Source organism: Lytechinus variegatus, chromosome 11 (assembly GCF_018143015.1).
Source record: "Lytechinus variegatus isolate NC3 chromosome 11, Lvar_3.0, whole genome shotgun sequence".
NCBI lineage: Eukaryota > Metazoa > Echinodermata > Echinoidea > Temnopleuroida > Toxopneustidae > Lytechinus > Lytechinus variegatus.
Window position 1 is genome coordinate 11317297 of NC_054750.1, and position 18484 is coordinate 11335780.

Sequence of the window (18484 nt, forward strand, 5' to 3'; positions counted from 1 at the left end):
ACAATATATTAATGCCATCATCGCATGTATGACGGAATTGTTTATTCTTGTTTGGTAAGGAAAAAGAGGACGATCAATTGAAAATGCCAATCTAGTTTTCTTATACATGAGATGATATTTAGTTCGTCGTTTTGTTTTCAGCATGGACACAAGCTCCGTTTTTTGATTGCTCGAGCTTTTATTCATATAATAAGTCCTTTACTTATGACATTTACATGACTAGATAATGACCTTTTTTCAAATCGATATCAACAAACTTCTTTGTTTCAAGGTTCCCCGATCTATCGGAGTGTGTTATGTATAACTTCACAGTAGCGGCTCACAACATGGCCGGGGTTGGTCCCGAGAGTCCACCTCTACCAATCGTTATACCGGCTACAGTTGGTAAGTTGGGACGTCATCTAAAAACAATAATTTTTTTATTTACTAGTGTAAACAACTCTCGCTGAAGATGAATCATCATATCTTTCTCTTGCTTTTACATGAAAAAAAAATAATATTGAATTTCTGGTCCTTGATCCCAAAAGAGATACCCGTGGATGGCATGCCTGTTTGGAGTTGATGAATTAGAGTTTAATTAATATTATCAATTAGAATAACTTTACTGTTGGACTTGAGAAAAAAAAAATCATCATCCATGTATCATGACTTTCTCATGTGGAATTTTTCAATGACATTGACTGATGCATTTTATGCTCTTTGTAAAATACATGTAAATTATTATTTTTGAAATCACAATCAATAATGAATGGCGCTTTTGCGTTTAAACTTCAAGATGCAATCACTAAAGAACGTTAGAGCCAGTGTTTCAATATTTGAAAAATGCTGACTTTTGCTGCAGTTGCATAAAGTATTCATCTTCCCAATGACCTGCCTCTCAGTTTAATCGTTCTTCATTCTGATGGCAGCACCTGGATCGGTTCGGAACCTTCGCTTCACCGTTACCCCTACCGAGATCCACCTCTCCTGGGAACCACCCTTGCAGTCTGCCTGTCAGCTAGAATACATAATCCGCTACACACCTCAGGTCCTGGACCAGTGCATAGTCCAGCTGGTAGAAGAACCCATCGTGGCAGGGAACACCAACACGACTACAGAGTTTACCATTGCTGGACTGGTATCCTATTCGACGTACAGCGTCGAAGTTCTGGCGAGGAACAGTATCGGATTTGGAGTACCGGAAAAAAGGAACATCCAAACTGCCGAATCGGGTGAGATTTCAGGTTGTCAAAAAAAGATTATGAGTATGTAAAATCGAGAAGAAATACGTCTTTACGGCTAGCCTTTTAATTATGTTCATAGTAGAAAGGGAAGAGGACAGTAGACTTCTTTTTGTTGAGCCAAGGGGAATGTGTAAAAGATCGTTTATCGTGGTTTATCAATGTAAGCAACCCTTTAGGAAAACAGTTGTCATGGTTGTGATTTATTCATCAGGAATTCGATTTGGATTCATATTCCCTTCTGATTCTAGGAATACGCCATTTTTAAGCTTGAAAAGGATGTATTCCCGAGGTTTTATTCAATAATTTTGCTTGTCATTTATTCGTTAATCCAGTACCTGAGAATGTGACCGACCTTGCTGTCGTGGAAACAACTGAAAACAGCATCTCATTGGCATGGGACTTACCCTGTGGTCACACCCATGGGGGTGTACTTCTATTCCATTACGAACTGTCCAATGAGAACGTGCCTGTAGCTGCGCTTACGGAGGGGGATTCCCCTAGCAATGTGACGTCATTGACGATCAACAATCTGGCTTCATGTACTCCATATGAGTTTAGAATCAGGGCTAAGACGTCGGCCGGGTACGGTCATTATGCAAAACTCTACCATGTACGAACACAAGGAGGAGGTAAACATTAATAGAGGTTCTATCATAAATGAAGATGTGATAAGTTCGATAACACGATTAATATTCTGTTAGTGCGGTCGGACAAATTATCTTAAGCAACGATTTTGAACATTTTACATATTTTGGGCTATTGGTCAGTTATTCGAGTCTATAGGCCTATTAGTATATTTGCTATTTCGTCAAATTCATAAGGAGCCTCTTCTAAATGCGTTTATTATCTTCTTTGATAAAGAATATAATCATTTCTTCACGGTAAAAACTTTCAACTGTTCATATTTGTATGGAATCTGTTATCTGTATCGCGAGACATCATTGAAGTTGTTTCAATAATCTGGAGGAAAGTGTTACATTTATCAGCTTCTCAGTGCTTATCACTACCATATTTGTTCTGAACCAGTCAGCTACAATGTTTTCAGAAGTATGTACTAGTAATGTTGGACATTTTTGACAGAGAGCTTCGAGGAATGCTGCCCAGTTATAGGGGAGTGGCAGCAGTGGGATAGGACACGTCTTTGAAATGATTCGTGTGTGGTGTGAAAATGTCATTATAAATTCTTCATTTGTGATCCTGTTATTTATCTATTATTTTCCCAGAACCGGGTATGATAGAGACCATGTTCGTGCATACCTACGCATCCAGGCCATTTGAAGCCGACGTCACGTGGTCACCACCTGAGGTCAACGGATGTCCCATCATTCACTACCGGGTCACGTACGTTCTCACAAACCTCGGTCTGTGCGAGGCGATCAGCAGCAATATGCAGGTGCTTCAGTTTGCTGGGAACACTTCGCATTGGTTCATACGATTGTCGAACCTGGAGCCGTACTCGAGATACGAAGTTTATGTCCAAGCAGTCAGCGATGCCGGTATGGCCCCAGTTGCAGTGAGAAGTTTCCAAACACAACCTGCAGGTATCGTTTGAAATTTCGTAAAATGATTTTCATTGTCATTTAACAGGCTGTTCCCTCAGTTTATTACCAGACGCGACATGCTATGGTCAGCTGTAGCACTTATGCTCAGTGGCGTATCTGGGAGTCCTCATCATTGAGGTATGGGAGTGTCAAAGTTTATCTGACAAGTGAAAACTAACGAAATATATCAATAAACATATCTAAAAAGGAACGCGAATGACATCACCATTTCGGAAAACAGTTTCCTGTCAAAATTCTTCTGATTAACTATAAAATGGTCAGCAGAAATATGTCGGGGGGGGGTACTCTGTTTCATTCCCCCCCCCCCTTCTCGTACACTAGTGCTTCTTTCATGAACAAGTATGTACTGTCAATAACATTAGCGAATAGACCTTTTACCTAAAACTTCACACTCTGGCTAAGACACTAATATTTATCATAACCACATGTGTAAGAAACTTGTGTAAAGACGACCGTTGTGTAGTGTCACTTTATAGAATTATTAAGAAACGGAGATCATATAAAAGTTTGATTTCATGTTATTCCTCCTTGCCATCTTACACAGCCCCGGGACAGGTGCAATTCATCGACGTGACAGAACGAACCCAAAGTAGTCTCAAATTCCGCTGGAACACACTAGAATGTGGATACCGCCATGGACCGGAAGTCATATACCACTACCGACTGGAGTCCCCTTCCGGGTTATACTGGTCCGGTCAGGTTCATGATCCTGTATCCCTAGCCTCAGTGTACGGACTTCTTCCTTGTTTGACTTACTCGTTCTGGGTCCAAGCGGAGACGTCTGCAGGATTCGGCGATCCTAGTAACGCACTTTTCGCTGACACTACTGCATCCCGTAAGTATTACAGGATGTCTGATTTTCAGTAGCGTTTGCATGACGATGAATTTTACTTCCAAAGCCCTACAAACGAAACTCTTTAAATCAACCCTTTTAAAATAGATTGCAGTTTCCATTGATTTCCAATATAAAACTTACATTCTATAAGACACCCAAACAGATCTTGAATATTATTAATTAATGAAGTCAGATATTAATATATGATTGATATTACCAGAATGCGAATGTAATGGCCTTTAGGAAATGTGATTTTTAAAAATTTACATCCACAAATATCCCCTCGTCTCTTTGCTTGATATCTTATCAACCATACCATAGTCTTGAGCGTTCAGACGTTCTTGAATTATTTCCAAATAACGGAATGCACTATGTTCATATCTACCTCTGATCACAAGCTCCTGGTCCGGTGACGTCACTCCACCTCCAGTCAATCAGCTCTGGAGAGATAAACATCACATGGAGCGCTCCGGCAGCTCAGCCGTGTCCGATTTTCAGCTACGGTCTCCGGTACATCCCGACCAACACCGACCAGTGTAGTGCAAACGTGAGACGATTGGCCGCGACAAGGGCTTTAGACGTCGAGACCCAGAGCACTTCTGCCGTAGTTTCAGGGTTGTTGCCGTTCACTACGTATAGAGTGATGGTATGGGCGAGGACGGGGGCACCGAATGCCGGGCAGGAAGTGATGTCGACTGTAGTCACCCAACAAGCTCGTGAGCGAAAGATTTCTTTCTTCCAAAATTATTGTATGATAACGAAAAATGTCCTTTAATTGATTTAAGTACGCATTCAGTGGCAGTCTGAAGATTTAAAACAATCACTGATTTAGGCGACGTTTTTCCTCATGGTTCAGTGAAAGTAGATCAGTACGTTAAATGCAGTTATGTTGCACTATAAAGTTCTCTTTACTCATGTATTACATGTTCGAGCGTTCACTAACCCGTTCAAATACACATTTTCAATAAACAGAATCCGAGCGTGCCTGCCGAAAAACGCACCAGTTATTGAAAACACAGTATCTGTTCTTTCCTCCCCCAGCACCGACTGCCTCACCCACTGTCAATGAACCATCATCATTTCCACACAAACCTTCCAAACTCAATGTCTCGTGGGAAGAAGTGCCTTGCGGACATCGTAGCGGTGAAATCACCTTCTACGCCTACGAGCTGGAATCTCTTGATGACTCTACTCTCAATTCAAAGACAAGCAAGATTCCCGCGACATATCGTTACGTGACACTGGATGACCTCGAGCCTTGCGAAGTTTATCAGTTCCGGGTCAGAGCTCGTACCCGAAAAGGATGGGGACCGTTCAGCAGTTGGAAGAAACTCACAACAAATGCAGTTGGTATGCTTTTGTCAATATAATACGATATGCAATTTCAGGTGTCCAAGGACATTATGTTATTGTCATGATGTCACAAAAATAAGATAAAAATGTATTTCCTATGAATATGAATTAAAACAAACTTTATGTCTCGTCGTGAAAGAACACAAGTTCTCTGTAGATCTGAACGTGCAGAAAGCTAAGGACAAAAAGTCCTATCGCGTCATATTCTTGATCCATAGTCAACACACGTGTTCCTAGCATGAATGATCGCATGTATGAGGATCAACAATACTAACCCTCTAAAACATTGAACATCTTTAAGCATTGTACCTTTGTACAACGTATTTATAGATTATTTTAAACATGTTGAAAGTTTTATAAAGGTTTGTTTTCTGAATGTTCAAATTTTTCAGTATCAGATGAGGTTAACATTGCCCTCGCCGAAACAAGCAGCGATAATCCCACTTCAATCCGTCTATCTTGGAACGCGCCACCAAACCAGAAATGTCCAATTAACCACTACGTTGTGGCCTACCGTCTTGTGCGCCAAGACCGATGTCTCCTCGACGATGATTGGCCGATGCATGAGCTAGCCGTACGAGCTGACCATAGAGATGTTGAGATCAATTCGCTGATACCATTTTCAACCTATGAGCTGAAGGTGTTCGCTGTAACGGAAGCAGGCAACGGATCCATGTCTGTGGTTGTTGTGCAGACGGGAGAAACGAGTAAGGATAAAATGAATTTTCCCTTCATTAGTTTTAATGCATCATTTTAGTAGGCCTACCCATGTATCTGCTTGGCATGTATCCAACATCAATGAAAATTTTGGACAGACACATCCCAAGAAAGAATCACCTGTCCAGACGTGCGTAAAGTATTAAAGTCCGGCGTAACGTACAAAACGAATAGCTTTATGAACAAATGAGAAAGTGCAAGATTTTGCACGGTGGTACTGAAATTACTGAAATCATAATATCATAATCTTGATTACATGTTCAAAATTCAACGCAGACCTTTTCATTGTTTCATTATTGATTCTATTCAAAAGTTGCCCAGACTGCATTTTTATGTTCTTTGTTATTCTATTTTGATTGAGTGTTTTTTGTCTGTTTAGATTAGGTGTCCCTTAATTTTCCTGTGAATTATTTAGGTTTGAAACGATATGTTTTTTTTAATCTTTTCAAAATAGTACCGACTGAAGCACCAGACGCAATCTCCGTCGACCTTGTAACGTCACGGGAAATCGAGTTCTCCTGGCGGGAGCCCCCATGCGGTACTAGACACGGTGACATCGTCCACTACGAGTATCAACTCCTCGATACGAACACCAATCACACCTTGACGGCGACGACTACCGAGACTGTTGTACAGATCGGTTTTCTTACGCCTTACACTGAGTATCAGTTCTCTGTGAGAGCTTCCTCGTTGAAAGGCTACGGTCCATTCTCAGAGCAGATTTTGGCATCAACTCTTGTTGCACGTAGGTATTGATGCTGACGATGATGAACGTTGCTGTGCCGTGTGTGCTTTACTAGTTTGTATTAATATTTAACTACCTGCAAAGTAAAAAAAATGGGATTCTTTTAATAAACGGCATCGGGTTACGTCAGTATAATCATTTTAAATGTTGTCTTGAGGAAAAAAAACACAATTATTTCTAAATGAATGCTAATAAGTATTTTAAGAGCCCACCTTTTTACATTCAGTGCAGCGGTTGATTGAAAAATGAATATGATAAACCCATATCAAATAACCCTACTCATCATGCGCATGGGAGAACGGCATAATGCATTCCACATTGTCGTTTTTCTGGCATTGTTCGTACCAGAATACAAGTTGGTTCTTTGTTTCGATGGGCAATCTGATCCAAGAGCAAGGATATTTCCCTGGAATGTGAATGCTACATTCTGGGTATCGGCTGGGCTGTGCCTGAGTCATGTGTTTCAGATCCATGGGTCGAAAATACCCTGCCTCGCTTATTGACAGTAGAATGAGCTTTTAAAAGGAGAAGAGGAATGGAAGAGAAATTGTCTCCTCCCGAAATATTCAAGCTCTACTCACTGCAAATGGGTTTTTAACTTTCGATTTTGTGTTCGAATTACAGCACCACCAAAACCGACTGGTTTGGTAGTTCTTGGGATAGGGGATACCAGTGTTACCCTTCAGTGGATGCGACCTGATCCACCACATGGTATCATTACGGAGTACAAGGTGAGATATCTTTAGAAATATCCTCTTTGATAGTATTTCCGTCTCTTTATATGGTCCGTGGTGATGTTAATTGAATCGGTAATGAAAACCTTCAGAATGTGTTGCCATCAAAGCACCTTCAGTCATGTCAGTATCGTTCGTCTAAATTTAACCTCATTATCGTCGTCGTCATTATCATCGTCGTCTTAATCATAATTATTCCCTTCATTGTAATCATAATCATGATAACGATCATTGTTAGTGTCATCGTCATCATCATCATTTTTTATCCTTCCTCCGAATGTAGTTGTTGTAATAAATAATCTAAGTTTACTTCAGTCATTGGCGTCATATGAGAAACACATGAATATCTGTGTATTTCGAACCGGAATACTCTACACAAGTACATTCTATCCCCAAAATTTAACATTGACAGTTATGAAAAGCCAAATCAATAGATCAAATGAAGCTGAAAAAATAAAAAAAATATATCATCTTCTATATAATTTCATAAGATTTTGTTGCGTTGTGAAAATATTTAATTTTTTTCTTACCCTCTTTCATATGTTGGACGTGATATCCACCACATTGGTGAGTAGCCAAACGAGTAGTGTGTTGAATAAAGGATGAGCAAGCTAACATGGCTATTTCAATATGGATATGAAAATGTCGGGAACAGTTTGTGCCTGAGATATTTCTTTGTGTTTTATATTTACAGCTTCAGTACTGGAGACAGAACGAGCAGCAATCAAACTACAGTATTGAGGTCACCATTAGATCTGAAGATGCGATTGTGAATGGCACCCTCTTCGGTCTAAGTCCGTATACTGCTTACGTCATAAAGGTAGGAACAACGTTACATTTCAAACAAAATCTGTAACTTATTTCTCAGTTTTGTTGTGGGTAGTATCTGAAGTGAGATGTTTTCATCCAAATTCAGCGAATTGGAGTCTCGAAATTAAAATCACAAACTTTATAGGGGTATTTATCGGTATTTGTGATGGAATAATATTGTCCATAATCATCAAGATTTCTTTAAAATAGCGGAATAGTATGTATGCAATTATTAGATTTAGCGTGTGAATTATTACTGTCGAATGCAAATATAAGAGTGGTTCACGAGACATGTTAATGTGGTTACAGCTTGTCCCATTTGTTTGATCAAAATGAAGTAATTTTTTTTACAATTTCTAATCAGATGTTTTCGTTTTCAATTGTCTTATTCCTTCATCTATGCTCTCGTATTCCCTTTACGACCCGCTAACGTCTGAATTCTCTAATCCAGATAGTATTTTTGAAGGGGCAGCGCTATGGGGGGGGGGGAGGGGTGACAAGAGGAAGAACAAGGTGTATAGAAAAAAGAAGTACAGACGCCGAAACTCTGCATTACACCTGTAATTTGAAATGATAATGAATTTGGTCCTCTTGTCCCCTCCCCTATTATCCTTGACGCTGTCCATGCCTTTGTGACAGGAATGCTTAGTCGGGAACAGGGGCCGATTGCACGAAAGGGTCTTTCCAAGGACCATCTTTCGTGTCGCCCATCTTTTATGATACGCTATAAGCGGAGTGTTTCTGAAATATATGATAAAGAATAAGATTCGTTAGCTTGCTTTTAAATCAAATTTTTATACAATTTCATGATATATCACATCATTTTGCAAACAAATATTTTGTTTATTTTAACGGACGAATGCAATATGTTTGCAGATGATTTATTTGAAATGCGTTCACATGGCGCATCATAAAAGATGGGCGACACGAAAGACGGTCCTTGTAAAGACCCTTTCGTGCAATCGGCCCCAGAATAACAACAAGGCCCGTATTCTGATAGCAGGTTTAAAGTTGTGGTTTAGTTATGGACAGCCAATTGTTACATAATCACTAACAGTGGAGATATCATACTTTCAGCTCATTCGGCTCTCAAATCATTCATAATTGTGTAGGAAGTATAAATAGATGATTGTCTTCACCGTCGATGAATCAGGAAATAGCACAGTAAACATAAGAAACATACAACTTAATAAACATATTTCGATACTTGTGGCTATTCATACTTAAACCACAACTTTAAACCTGAGTTTAAGTTACACCCGAGTTCAGAATACGGGCCCAAATGATTGTGATGAGGATAATGTTTAATGTTTAACATGTCAATGTATTCGAGTACTTCAATCATTAGCAATCTTATGCATTTTCTCATGTTGCTGTATTATTTTTTATGTTGCATTTTTGGAAATGACTTGACATTTTCTTGTCCACATATCAAGAAGTTTATTTGCAATTGATTCAATGACCGATATTATTGATAAAAACTGGAACAGAGGAAAGCAGATAGTTGATTATCAAACTAATAATATTTGACATTTGCATTTGATAGAGATGACTGGCCGGATAAAAAAATGACGGATATAGACCCCGTTTTCCACACATATGATGCTAACAGGATAAGAGAACTATTTGACATATACGCCATGAATCAGGATTACAGATTTTACCTGTTTGATAATAACAATAATAATAAAGACATAATTTATTTAAGTGGGACATTCTTAATGTTTCTAAGCGCTGCATATGACCTCGGTTTTGGCACTTACATAATAATTTTGTTTGAACTGTTTAAAACTAAGCGAGTTATATAATTTGCACAATTATAGTACTCAGCTTTGCTACATTAAGCAGAGCCCTTACAAGAATAAATCTGTGACTTAAAACATCATCCAACGTGAAATAAGAATATTTGGGTACTTTAAAGTTTCGTCTATTGTAGACCACATCATTGTGAATTATATAATATGTCCTTGTTGCAATATAAAACATGGTTTGATTCCTTCTGAACATGTTTAATTTCCGCGTTAGTGTGTTGTATTATCACTAAATGAAGAGCTTGTATTGTCAATTCTACAAAGAATAAAATAATTCGATTGATATCATGCAAGATGATTGTATGAAATCATCAATCATCCTATTTGCGCATAATTATACTTTATTGCTCAGGTCTCGCGAAAGCGGAATGGGGGGGGGGGAGGCTTTAGTCCCTCACTTTTTTCCTGAACAGTATATACGAAAACGTAAAAATGGACTATTGATCGGTAACTTTTTGCATGATCAGTCGCCCTCTCCATTTTCATGACCCAGTGTTTATACTCTTTTTAAAGCTGTGACCTTTTATTTTACATATGATTTTGATGGAGATTTGAGTAATTTGCTATTTTTTGACATGTTTTTCTTTCTATTCAACAATGTTTTTGTAAAAAGGAGAGTCAAATATATTGATATCATAGTTCCAAACTATTTCAAGATATTATGATGAATATCGTTTTCCAAGAATCGAGGCATCTTCCGACATATCTTATCAGTTCTCGCGGTTTCTATTTTTAGGTCTTTTTGTGGGAATATTGACACTCGGACATGCATTCGGATCTATGTGATACATTGGTCCAAAATCTGAAGCATACACAATTCGTCTGCCCATGTTTACATTACTTTCCAAATAAAGAAATGGTTTCGAGGGTGATACTTTGAATGATAATTTTTTTTCTTCAGAGTTAAAAAGGAAAAAAAAATAAATCGTGGGAGGAGAGTCCAGAAATCAGAGTTTCCCGTGGAAATACGACAAAGCCAACGAACTCGTCCTTATCTGAGACCTCTATCGGCAGGGTTGGTGTAGGTGCCTTGATGACGTAAAAATTTATGTCCGCTTCGAGAACACGAACTCGCGCAAAAAGTGACTGGTTCCAAGTAAATGGAATATGGAAGGGATTTAGCAGACGACAATCCTGTAATTATAGAAACATGTTCCGTACTATCGATTGCAACCTGTGAGATCGTTATCGCGTTGGCATTTCGTCAAAATATTATTGGTGGACAAGAAATGCATAGCTCAGTATGAAATCATAAACTTGCCCGAGGTTCACAAATGTTCGACATTATGGTATCCGATAATGTACTTGTTTTTAGAATTAGGTCACCCCTCCCTTTACCTACATTTCCTATCTGGATCGAGCCTAATGTTTCCCTGATATCAGTTTATAAATAATTACATATATTACAAATGAAAATATGTATAAAAATAGACTAAATGTACATATACCATGCACCAGTGCGATATGACGATATGACGTCACACTGATCAGAATTTTACCGGCAAATCATCTGAAACCGCTTGTCAATAACAACACAGTTTTGTGCAAAAAGTATACTGTTATTTCATTCAACTCATTTATTTGAGCAGAGAACTACGCCTAAACAATGTTATAAACTTATATTAAGCCATCAACATACAAACATGTCATGAATTATAGGTCAACTTGTGTTAAATCGCTTCTTTTCTGCATGTTATCATGAAATCGCTCAATCTGGAGCTACTACGTGAATAAAGGTAGAAAAATCGTGTCATCTTAGTTCCCCATTTTTAATTTGCCGTCTGCATTATAAGGGCAATAAAATTGGTTTGACTTTTGAAAAGTATGTGCTACAAGGCCAACTTGTCACCCGTGTGGCTGTATATGTGATAATTATGTTATAAAATGGAGCCCAGAAAAATATTGCGCCTGTAAATCATCAGAAAAGTGAAATGTAATGGACCTAAAATCATCATCTTAATTTCCCCCCTTCATTAACATGTGTTTCAATAATATCTACAGGAGATTTTTTTTTTCAGTCACCGGTATCTTAAAGCGTCCGCATAGATTTCTTTCCTGGGTGTTATTTAAACAATATAAAAACGACGCAAATCATATATATCATATATATATAGTTTCACCCTAAGGCTCATCAGCGACTGATTAGTATGAAGAACACAATTTCTTGCAGTACATCACTACTTACTTGCTTACCTATATATATATATATATATATATATATATATATATATATATATATAACAAAATATGCTGAAGATAATGCTTTCAATGCCAATATAGTTTTTATTCTTTACTCGAATTTTCGACGGACCTCCGTCTTCTTCAGGAGTATATACAATGGGTGGTATCTTATATATATAAGACCTTTAATAAGACCTATGTAATGTTAGCAAATGCCTTTATTTTTTAAATGTCTTTGGCTTACAAAGCAAACCTCGTGCATGAGTGAAACATGCACTGTAAATTGCAGGGATTTAAAATATATCGAGAAGGGCAGTAGTAAGGGACCAATCGAATTCTGGATTTAGTTTGAATCCTAAAAATTGTTTTATAAACCCAAAGGATTTGAATTGAATGCTTGAGACTTTGAATTCCGGCAATTTAGAGTGTGATTTCTTGCTCAAACGAAAACACACTATTTTTGTGATTTACCGGGTAGCCAAACTTTGCATAATATAATAATTAAGTAGGCACCATGACAATTATGGAATGGAAATTTTGTCAGCCTTATAATGTCATATTTGAAGGAAGAATGATAATTCAGTATAACATTCGTTAATTTGATATTATATGTTTGATATCGCTAGATCCGAGGGGTTACAAGTGCAGGTCCGGGAGATTGGAGCGATGAGATCAATGTCGGGACCAGCGAAGGACGTGAGTAAAAGTTATAGTTAAAATCACTGCATGGCTTATTACAAGATTTCTAACGAAACAAGTGTATTTGTGATGAAACACTTGAATAATCTTTAAATCTTAAATCAAAGTCGTATTTACCGTGGTAATTTGGTGTTCTTGTATTTAACTACACAGAAATTGCGATTTATCTGTCAATAAACCAATACTTTGTGGAGTAATTGATGGATGACTTGATGTTTGATAGATGGAAAGCTAATAAAAGGACTAAAATTTTTATCCATTCGAATGGGTCATGACATTGTGTCATCTTATTTCATTATTTTCATCTCAGACCAAGCATGACTCACAAAATGGACACGGATCCATCTTTCCATACAAATTTTGTCTCGACACCACAAATTAATGACAATAGTTGAGTCACGGGGTTCCCCAAATAATCACCAAATAGCAGTTTGGAAGCAAAAGAGCTTTAAATTACGGAATCTCACGCTTGAGTAATATTGATTGCAAACACCAAGGAAAAGCAAATAAACGCACAAACCCAGCGCGCTTTACGCCGTCGCCCGCCTCTGATACGGCGCCTACACACTTTTGGTCAGCGGACGCCACGCACTACTCAGTTCTCACGTGGTTCATAGATTGCGGGCTGTGATTGGTTAGTCGCTTAATGGAAGAATGACGGGCGCCAATCAGTAGAAGATAAAGGCGCCATTGCTCGTATGACAAAACATCTTCATAAAGTCAATGGAAGGAGACTGCATGATAATGGAGTGCATTTTATGGCATAATTCACAGTCAAGGACCACTAGTGTTTTTCAAAGTTCATAATAATTATGCCAATTTTGCTTTTTCTGCCTTCAATCAGAGAAAATTCGAGCGAAAGAAACAGGTAAAAGACAGATCAAGAATTAGGGGTCATGGGAAGGTAAAGAACTGATGAAAATAAAATTGTCCGTGTTGACCGAGGAAGTCCTTATTTCCCACTTTTGCCACACTGGCGTTTTCTAAAAAATATTTTATTGCTTGAGTTAATTGTCGGTATTTAAAACTTATCAAAGAGAAATTTAACCGCTTGTTCCGAAGATTCTGTTGTGTATAAATTTGGATTGACCTTAAACATAAACGATTAGCTGTATCATCGAGACAATTAGGCCAACGTTGACGATAAACACATTCAATGAAATTCTAATACCCTCGTGATTTCATGAAAATCCAAGGACACTGAATGTTTTAAAATATTTTTAAATATTGATATCAATTTTGACAAATTTGTGGTTGAAATGTGACGCTATGATGAAATACTTTCAAACTTGAAATGAAAGGACAGTGATGTAGGAAGGTTGATGATTATGTGTAAAATATAAATATATTTTCTATTAAGCCACTGATCTGCAGATGATTTCAACCACAATATACTGCAACGTCCTAATGACGTCAGTGTTTACTGATACATTACAGGTAGACATGTAATAGGGATATATTACAGGTCCTTTATGGTATACCGTATAAGACATAAATCGAACGATAAAGCACCCCATCATGAAAGAGAATGAGCATAATAATGACAATGAATAGTTCAATTAATATAAGATATGAATATTTTCTATACGAAAATCTATGTTTCGTGCTTTTTGGTACAATAATGATTATGTGCATGTCCTTTGTGAATACATAATTATGTGTTTTACTGTGTTATTGAGTTTGTAAATTGTCAGGAATGAGGTTACGTAGATGCTTAAGATGGTATTCCTAGGGGAAAGAGTAATTATTCTTTACTTATTTATTGAAATACAAATTGACATTTAACACATTGAAGCTTCATTCAATGTCCCTCAGAGTTGTCATTCTTGGATGACAGCTCCGAGGGAACTTGAGTGAAACTACGCATCTATTATTCTCTCATTTCATTTTTTCACTGTTTATTATTTACAACTCTTGCCACAGGTTGTTTGTATTTATATTATTTCTCTCAATATATATATACAATTACTCCTGGTTTTGCCAATTTGCTACGCTTATTTACTGGTTGAGCATGTTTTTTTATTTAAAAAATCTGAGGTAAATCCACTTTTTACATTATTCTATTTTTTTTTTACTTTTTAAACTTTTTAAATGGAATAAATAGGATTGAACTTATCATCAAAGACTAACCCCAGAATTAAAGGAATCTTAAGCAATATCTGAGTTCTTAAAAAGCCCCGCACATCTCATCAACCACGTTATCATCACCCCTATAGAAGGGGGCGCCTCCCGGGGCAAAGCTAACCCCCTTTAAGTCGATTTCCGTACCCCTTGGATGATCTTAAATCAACTATGGAAGTCTGTTAATACCATAACTCCGAATTGTATGCCTGTATGAAAGGCAAATTAAAGGATTCGTTATGTTTCCTCTCTTGTAATTCGCTTGCCTTAAACGTGAATATCCAGTAGCTGCAGAGGTGACCCGCAGTATATCTGGGTTATCTCGGCAAAACGTCAACTCCAGTAGAATATTAAAGACCTTAGAAACACAATTTCCTTCCCTTTTTTATTTATACCATCTTTGTAATTTTCATTCACAATCAAATGTAATTGTTTCACGAAATTGCATTCTCATACAAGATATCTTGGTATAGTCCTGGTCAGATCTTGCGGTGTCCATTACAATTTATTTCATCATTGTTTCAGTACACACAGCTTCCGAACTTTCGCTGTTTATGACCAGTCGTGACTTTGGATTTTGAATTGAATTGAATCTATTGGCACATCATTGGCATCTGCCAATATTGTGTAAAAACAAAAATATAAAATAATACCGAACATAGAAAAAGTATATACAATTTGAGAATCATTTGAGGAAAAAACAAAATAACACAAGTTTAGATACGATGTAACAATTTTTTAAATAAAAGAACATGTAATTTTAAATGGAACATAATAATTATATACATATACTGACATTTACATTGACATTTGAATTATCTATTCTACATTTATGACATTATAAAACACATTCGCTCTTATTCTTGAGCATAACATGATTTTACTAATATTTCAATTTTTTTTAGATATGTGTTTATAAAGTGAGGATGTCTCAATTACGTCAATGGTTGAAATTTATTATCCTATCCATTGCAACATAATACGAATGAATATTATACGATGACGGTCCCCGTTTCCAAAAAAAAAATCATTTTAATCTAATCGAACTTGAATTAGTCTTAAAGCTATTAAAAGTTATTGAAAAAAGAACGGAGATTATAAAAAACAGACAAACAATATTTTGTTTAAATAAACCAAGATCTAAAATATTTGTTTCTTATTTAGAAGTTAAACAGATTAGAAAATCTGAATAATTTTATCATCACATTCTTCTTTAAAAATGCATTTTCTATCGGTATCACTGCTGGTAATCCTTTAAAGATATCCATGTGATTTTATTAAGACAACTTAGGCGCCTGAAACATGAAACCCCGCCCTATTAACGTACCGGAAGCTCTTATTCATGTCACGACCTTCCGTTAACCTACCTCCACTTCCGGTTGTCATGATTGACATGCATGTGCCTTGTTATGTCTCCGCCCCTTCGCTCCTTGGGTAGGTGGGAAGGGGGTCGCCCCGTGATAAGAATTAAAGGGGAAGCCATCCCCGGGTGTTTCGTGAGGTATCTCAGGAAGTAACCGATGATTTTATGAACATTTCCTAAAATGTGAAGACAGTGTCATGCCCACTTCACTGAGGTTTTAGCATAAGACTGAGACGAAATATCAATATGATTTCATTAAATTGTGGCCAAATATAAAATTCTTACTAAATTTGTTTATGTAAGTAAATAATCTTTTTTATTTGTATGATAAGAAGATAATATTAAAAAAAATCAAATTTCTGACCCTCGGGTTTCATCAGAAAACGATTTATTTATTAACTAAACATTAGCTGAAAATCATCCATCATAGTAACAGTGCGAAGAGCGCAAAGCGTACAATGCAAAGCACTAAAACTTAGAGCGCGAAGCGCGGAAAAATAGATTCGTCATTTCCTGATGTTAGCTCTCATGTTAAATTCTACACCGAACGTTATAATTATAATATAAAGAGCATGTTCTCTCTACTTGTCTTTTTCAAAGCATTTAAGATTTCTATATGTTTACGTCTTACAAGTTAGATTCTTGATGAATGATATTGTTAACACGAAACAAGATAGATTGTGACCTTGTGACCGTTAAGATTTCTTAAAACTACAGTTTTTAGCTATTGCCAATATCCTGTGACGTAGAGTGACTTTTTTTGTCTGGACACAATGAACCATGCCCATATATGGCATGTGGTCACTTTTGATAATTATGCCTGTCTCGTCCCTAAAGTGACCTGCTTTTACATGACTATTGTCGGCACGACTTAACTGTAAATAATAATTGCTTAAACACTTGAACTAAAAAAAAACTACTTATATTTAAAAATTCTTAGGTAGTTTTTAGCTCCCCCGCTACAAATTACGTAAAATAGATACACAAATGGGAAATATAAATCTTTGTTTTTCGTCATCCGTAAAGCCCATTTCACAGTTTGTGGTGCGACTACTTACAAACGATTCGATTATTTGAAACATTATATTGTGTTCAAGTGATAGCAAACCATCGCACGAGTAATTTTGAAATTCTTAGCTACCATTACCAAATCGTGTTTATTGTATGTTGTATCATTGCAATATTGAAAATCTACAGAATTTGTAATATCAAAGTATGTTTACTAGTTAGCATTAACACATCAAACATTGTAAATGTGATATCAATATCCATCGAAGAAGAAAATTATTCACTCTTAAAATGTTGGGCAACATACTGTCCACACAACAATTAGTTTAAAAAAATTATCCAACTCTGGGTAGTTTTCACCCAAAGAACACATTATTGGTTTAAAACTACCCAGAATTGGATGAAATCTTAATCAATTGTTGTGTGGACAGTATATGTTGCCCAACAAGAGTGTAGTTTAAAAATGGATATCATGCTCATTGTGGCCACTACCTAAGTCAATATGGATGGACAATGATGACTTTAATAATTCTAACACGCAATTGATGTAGTCTTGGGCTACAGTCACTCCAACGAAACCGACTCCAAACCGATACAAAGTTTTATGCCATTTCCAATTACATACATGGTCGATTTGGAACCGGTTTCTTGCTGTGACTGTAATATGATTATTGTCTTTCTCTATTTTAAAATTTGAAAATCTCGACATCAGACTACAAGTAGGTACCACATGAAGGGCATTCAGTCCAATGAAAGGAAACTATACGATAGATTCAAAACCTATTCAAGAAAACAAATACGATAGAGATTATATAAAAGCATTTTGTGAATAATCTTTTTCGCTATCCATTTAGCTACCTTGAGCAAACTATGATTATTCTGTACTCTGTATAAATGAAAATGCTGAAATCTACGGAATCAACCAAAATCCACATTCTAAGTTGTTCAGCGTAATCATTAAGTATCAGTTTTTTTTTCGATTTGTTACCAATCTTTACCGCCGATATTAATATGGATGTTATGCTTATTGATGGGGCTTCGTATGGCAATATCAACAGATATTGATGAGTTCGATATTTTAACAAGCAATGAATGCAAATCTTGCATAAGTGCTGTTTCGTGATTTTGGAATTATAAATCTCGACACCTGATTGCAATTAACCCGTTCGCGACGGCATAGTAGAATAGGTTCTAACACCCCAAACGAGATTAATCAGCCGGCCATGTCAAGTTCGAACAGCTCCATTGTTCCGTGCGTGCGAGCTGGATCGTTGATTACAAAAGCGTGTGTGCGATCCACGATGAGTGAATTGATCGATCGA

The 18484-nt window shown here is 36.9% G+C and overlaps 1 protein-coding gene across 1 annotated transcript in view; it reads left to right on the top strand.

Annotated features, from left to right (window-relative positions):
* LOC121424205 (tyrosine-protein phosphatase Lar-like) overlaps positions 1-18484 on the top strand; it is an 86414-nt gene that overhangs the window by 15306 nt on the left and 52624 nt on the right. Inside the window, exons 11-22 of the mRNA XM_041619813.1 lie at positions 272-384; positions 909-1211; positions 1556-1852; positions 2447-2764; positions 3330-3620; positions 4019-4336; positions 4662-4970; positions 5366-5680; positions 6145-6435; positions 7060-7166; positions 7864-7989; positions 12598-12667. Of these exons, the coding sequence (XP_041475747.1) occupies positions 272-384; positions 909-1211; positions 1556-1852; positions 2447-2764; positions 3330-3620; positions 4019-4336; positions 4662-4970; positions 5366-5680; positions 6145-6435; positions 7060-7166; positions 7864-7989; positions 12598-12667 (2858 nt within the window). The remainder of the gene's footprint in view (positions 1-271; positions 385-908; positions 1212-1555; positions 1853-2446; positions 2765-3329; positions 3621-4018; positions 4337-4661; positions 4971-5365; positions 5681-6144; positions 6436-7059; positions 7167-7863; positions 7990-12597; positions 12668-18484) is intronic.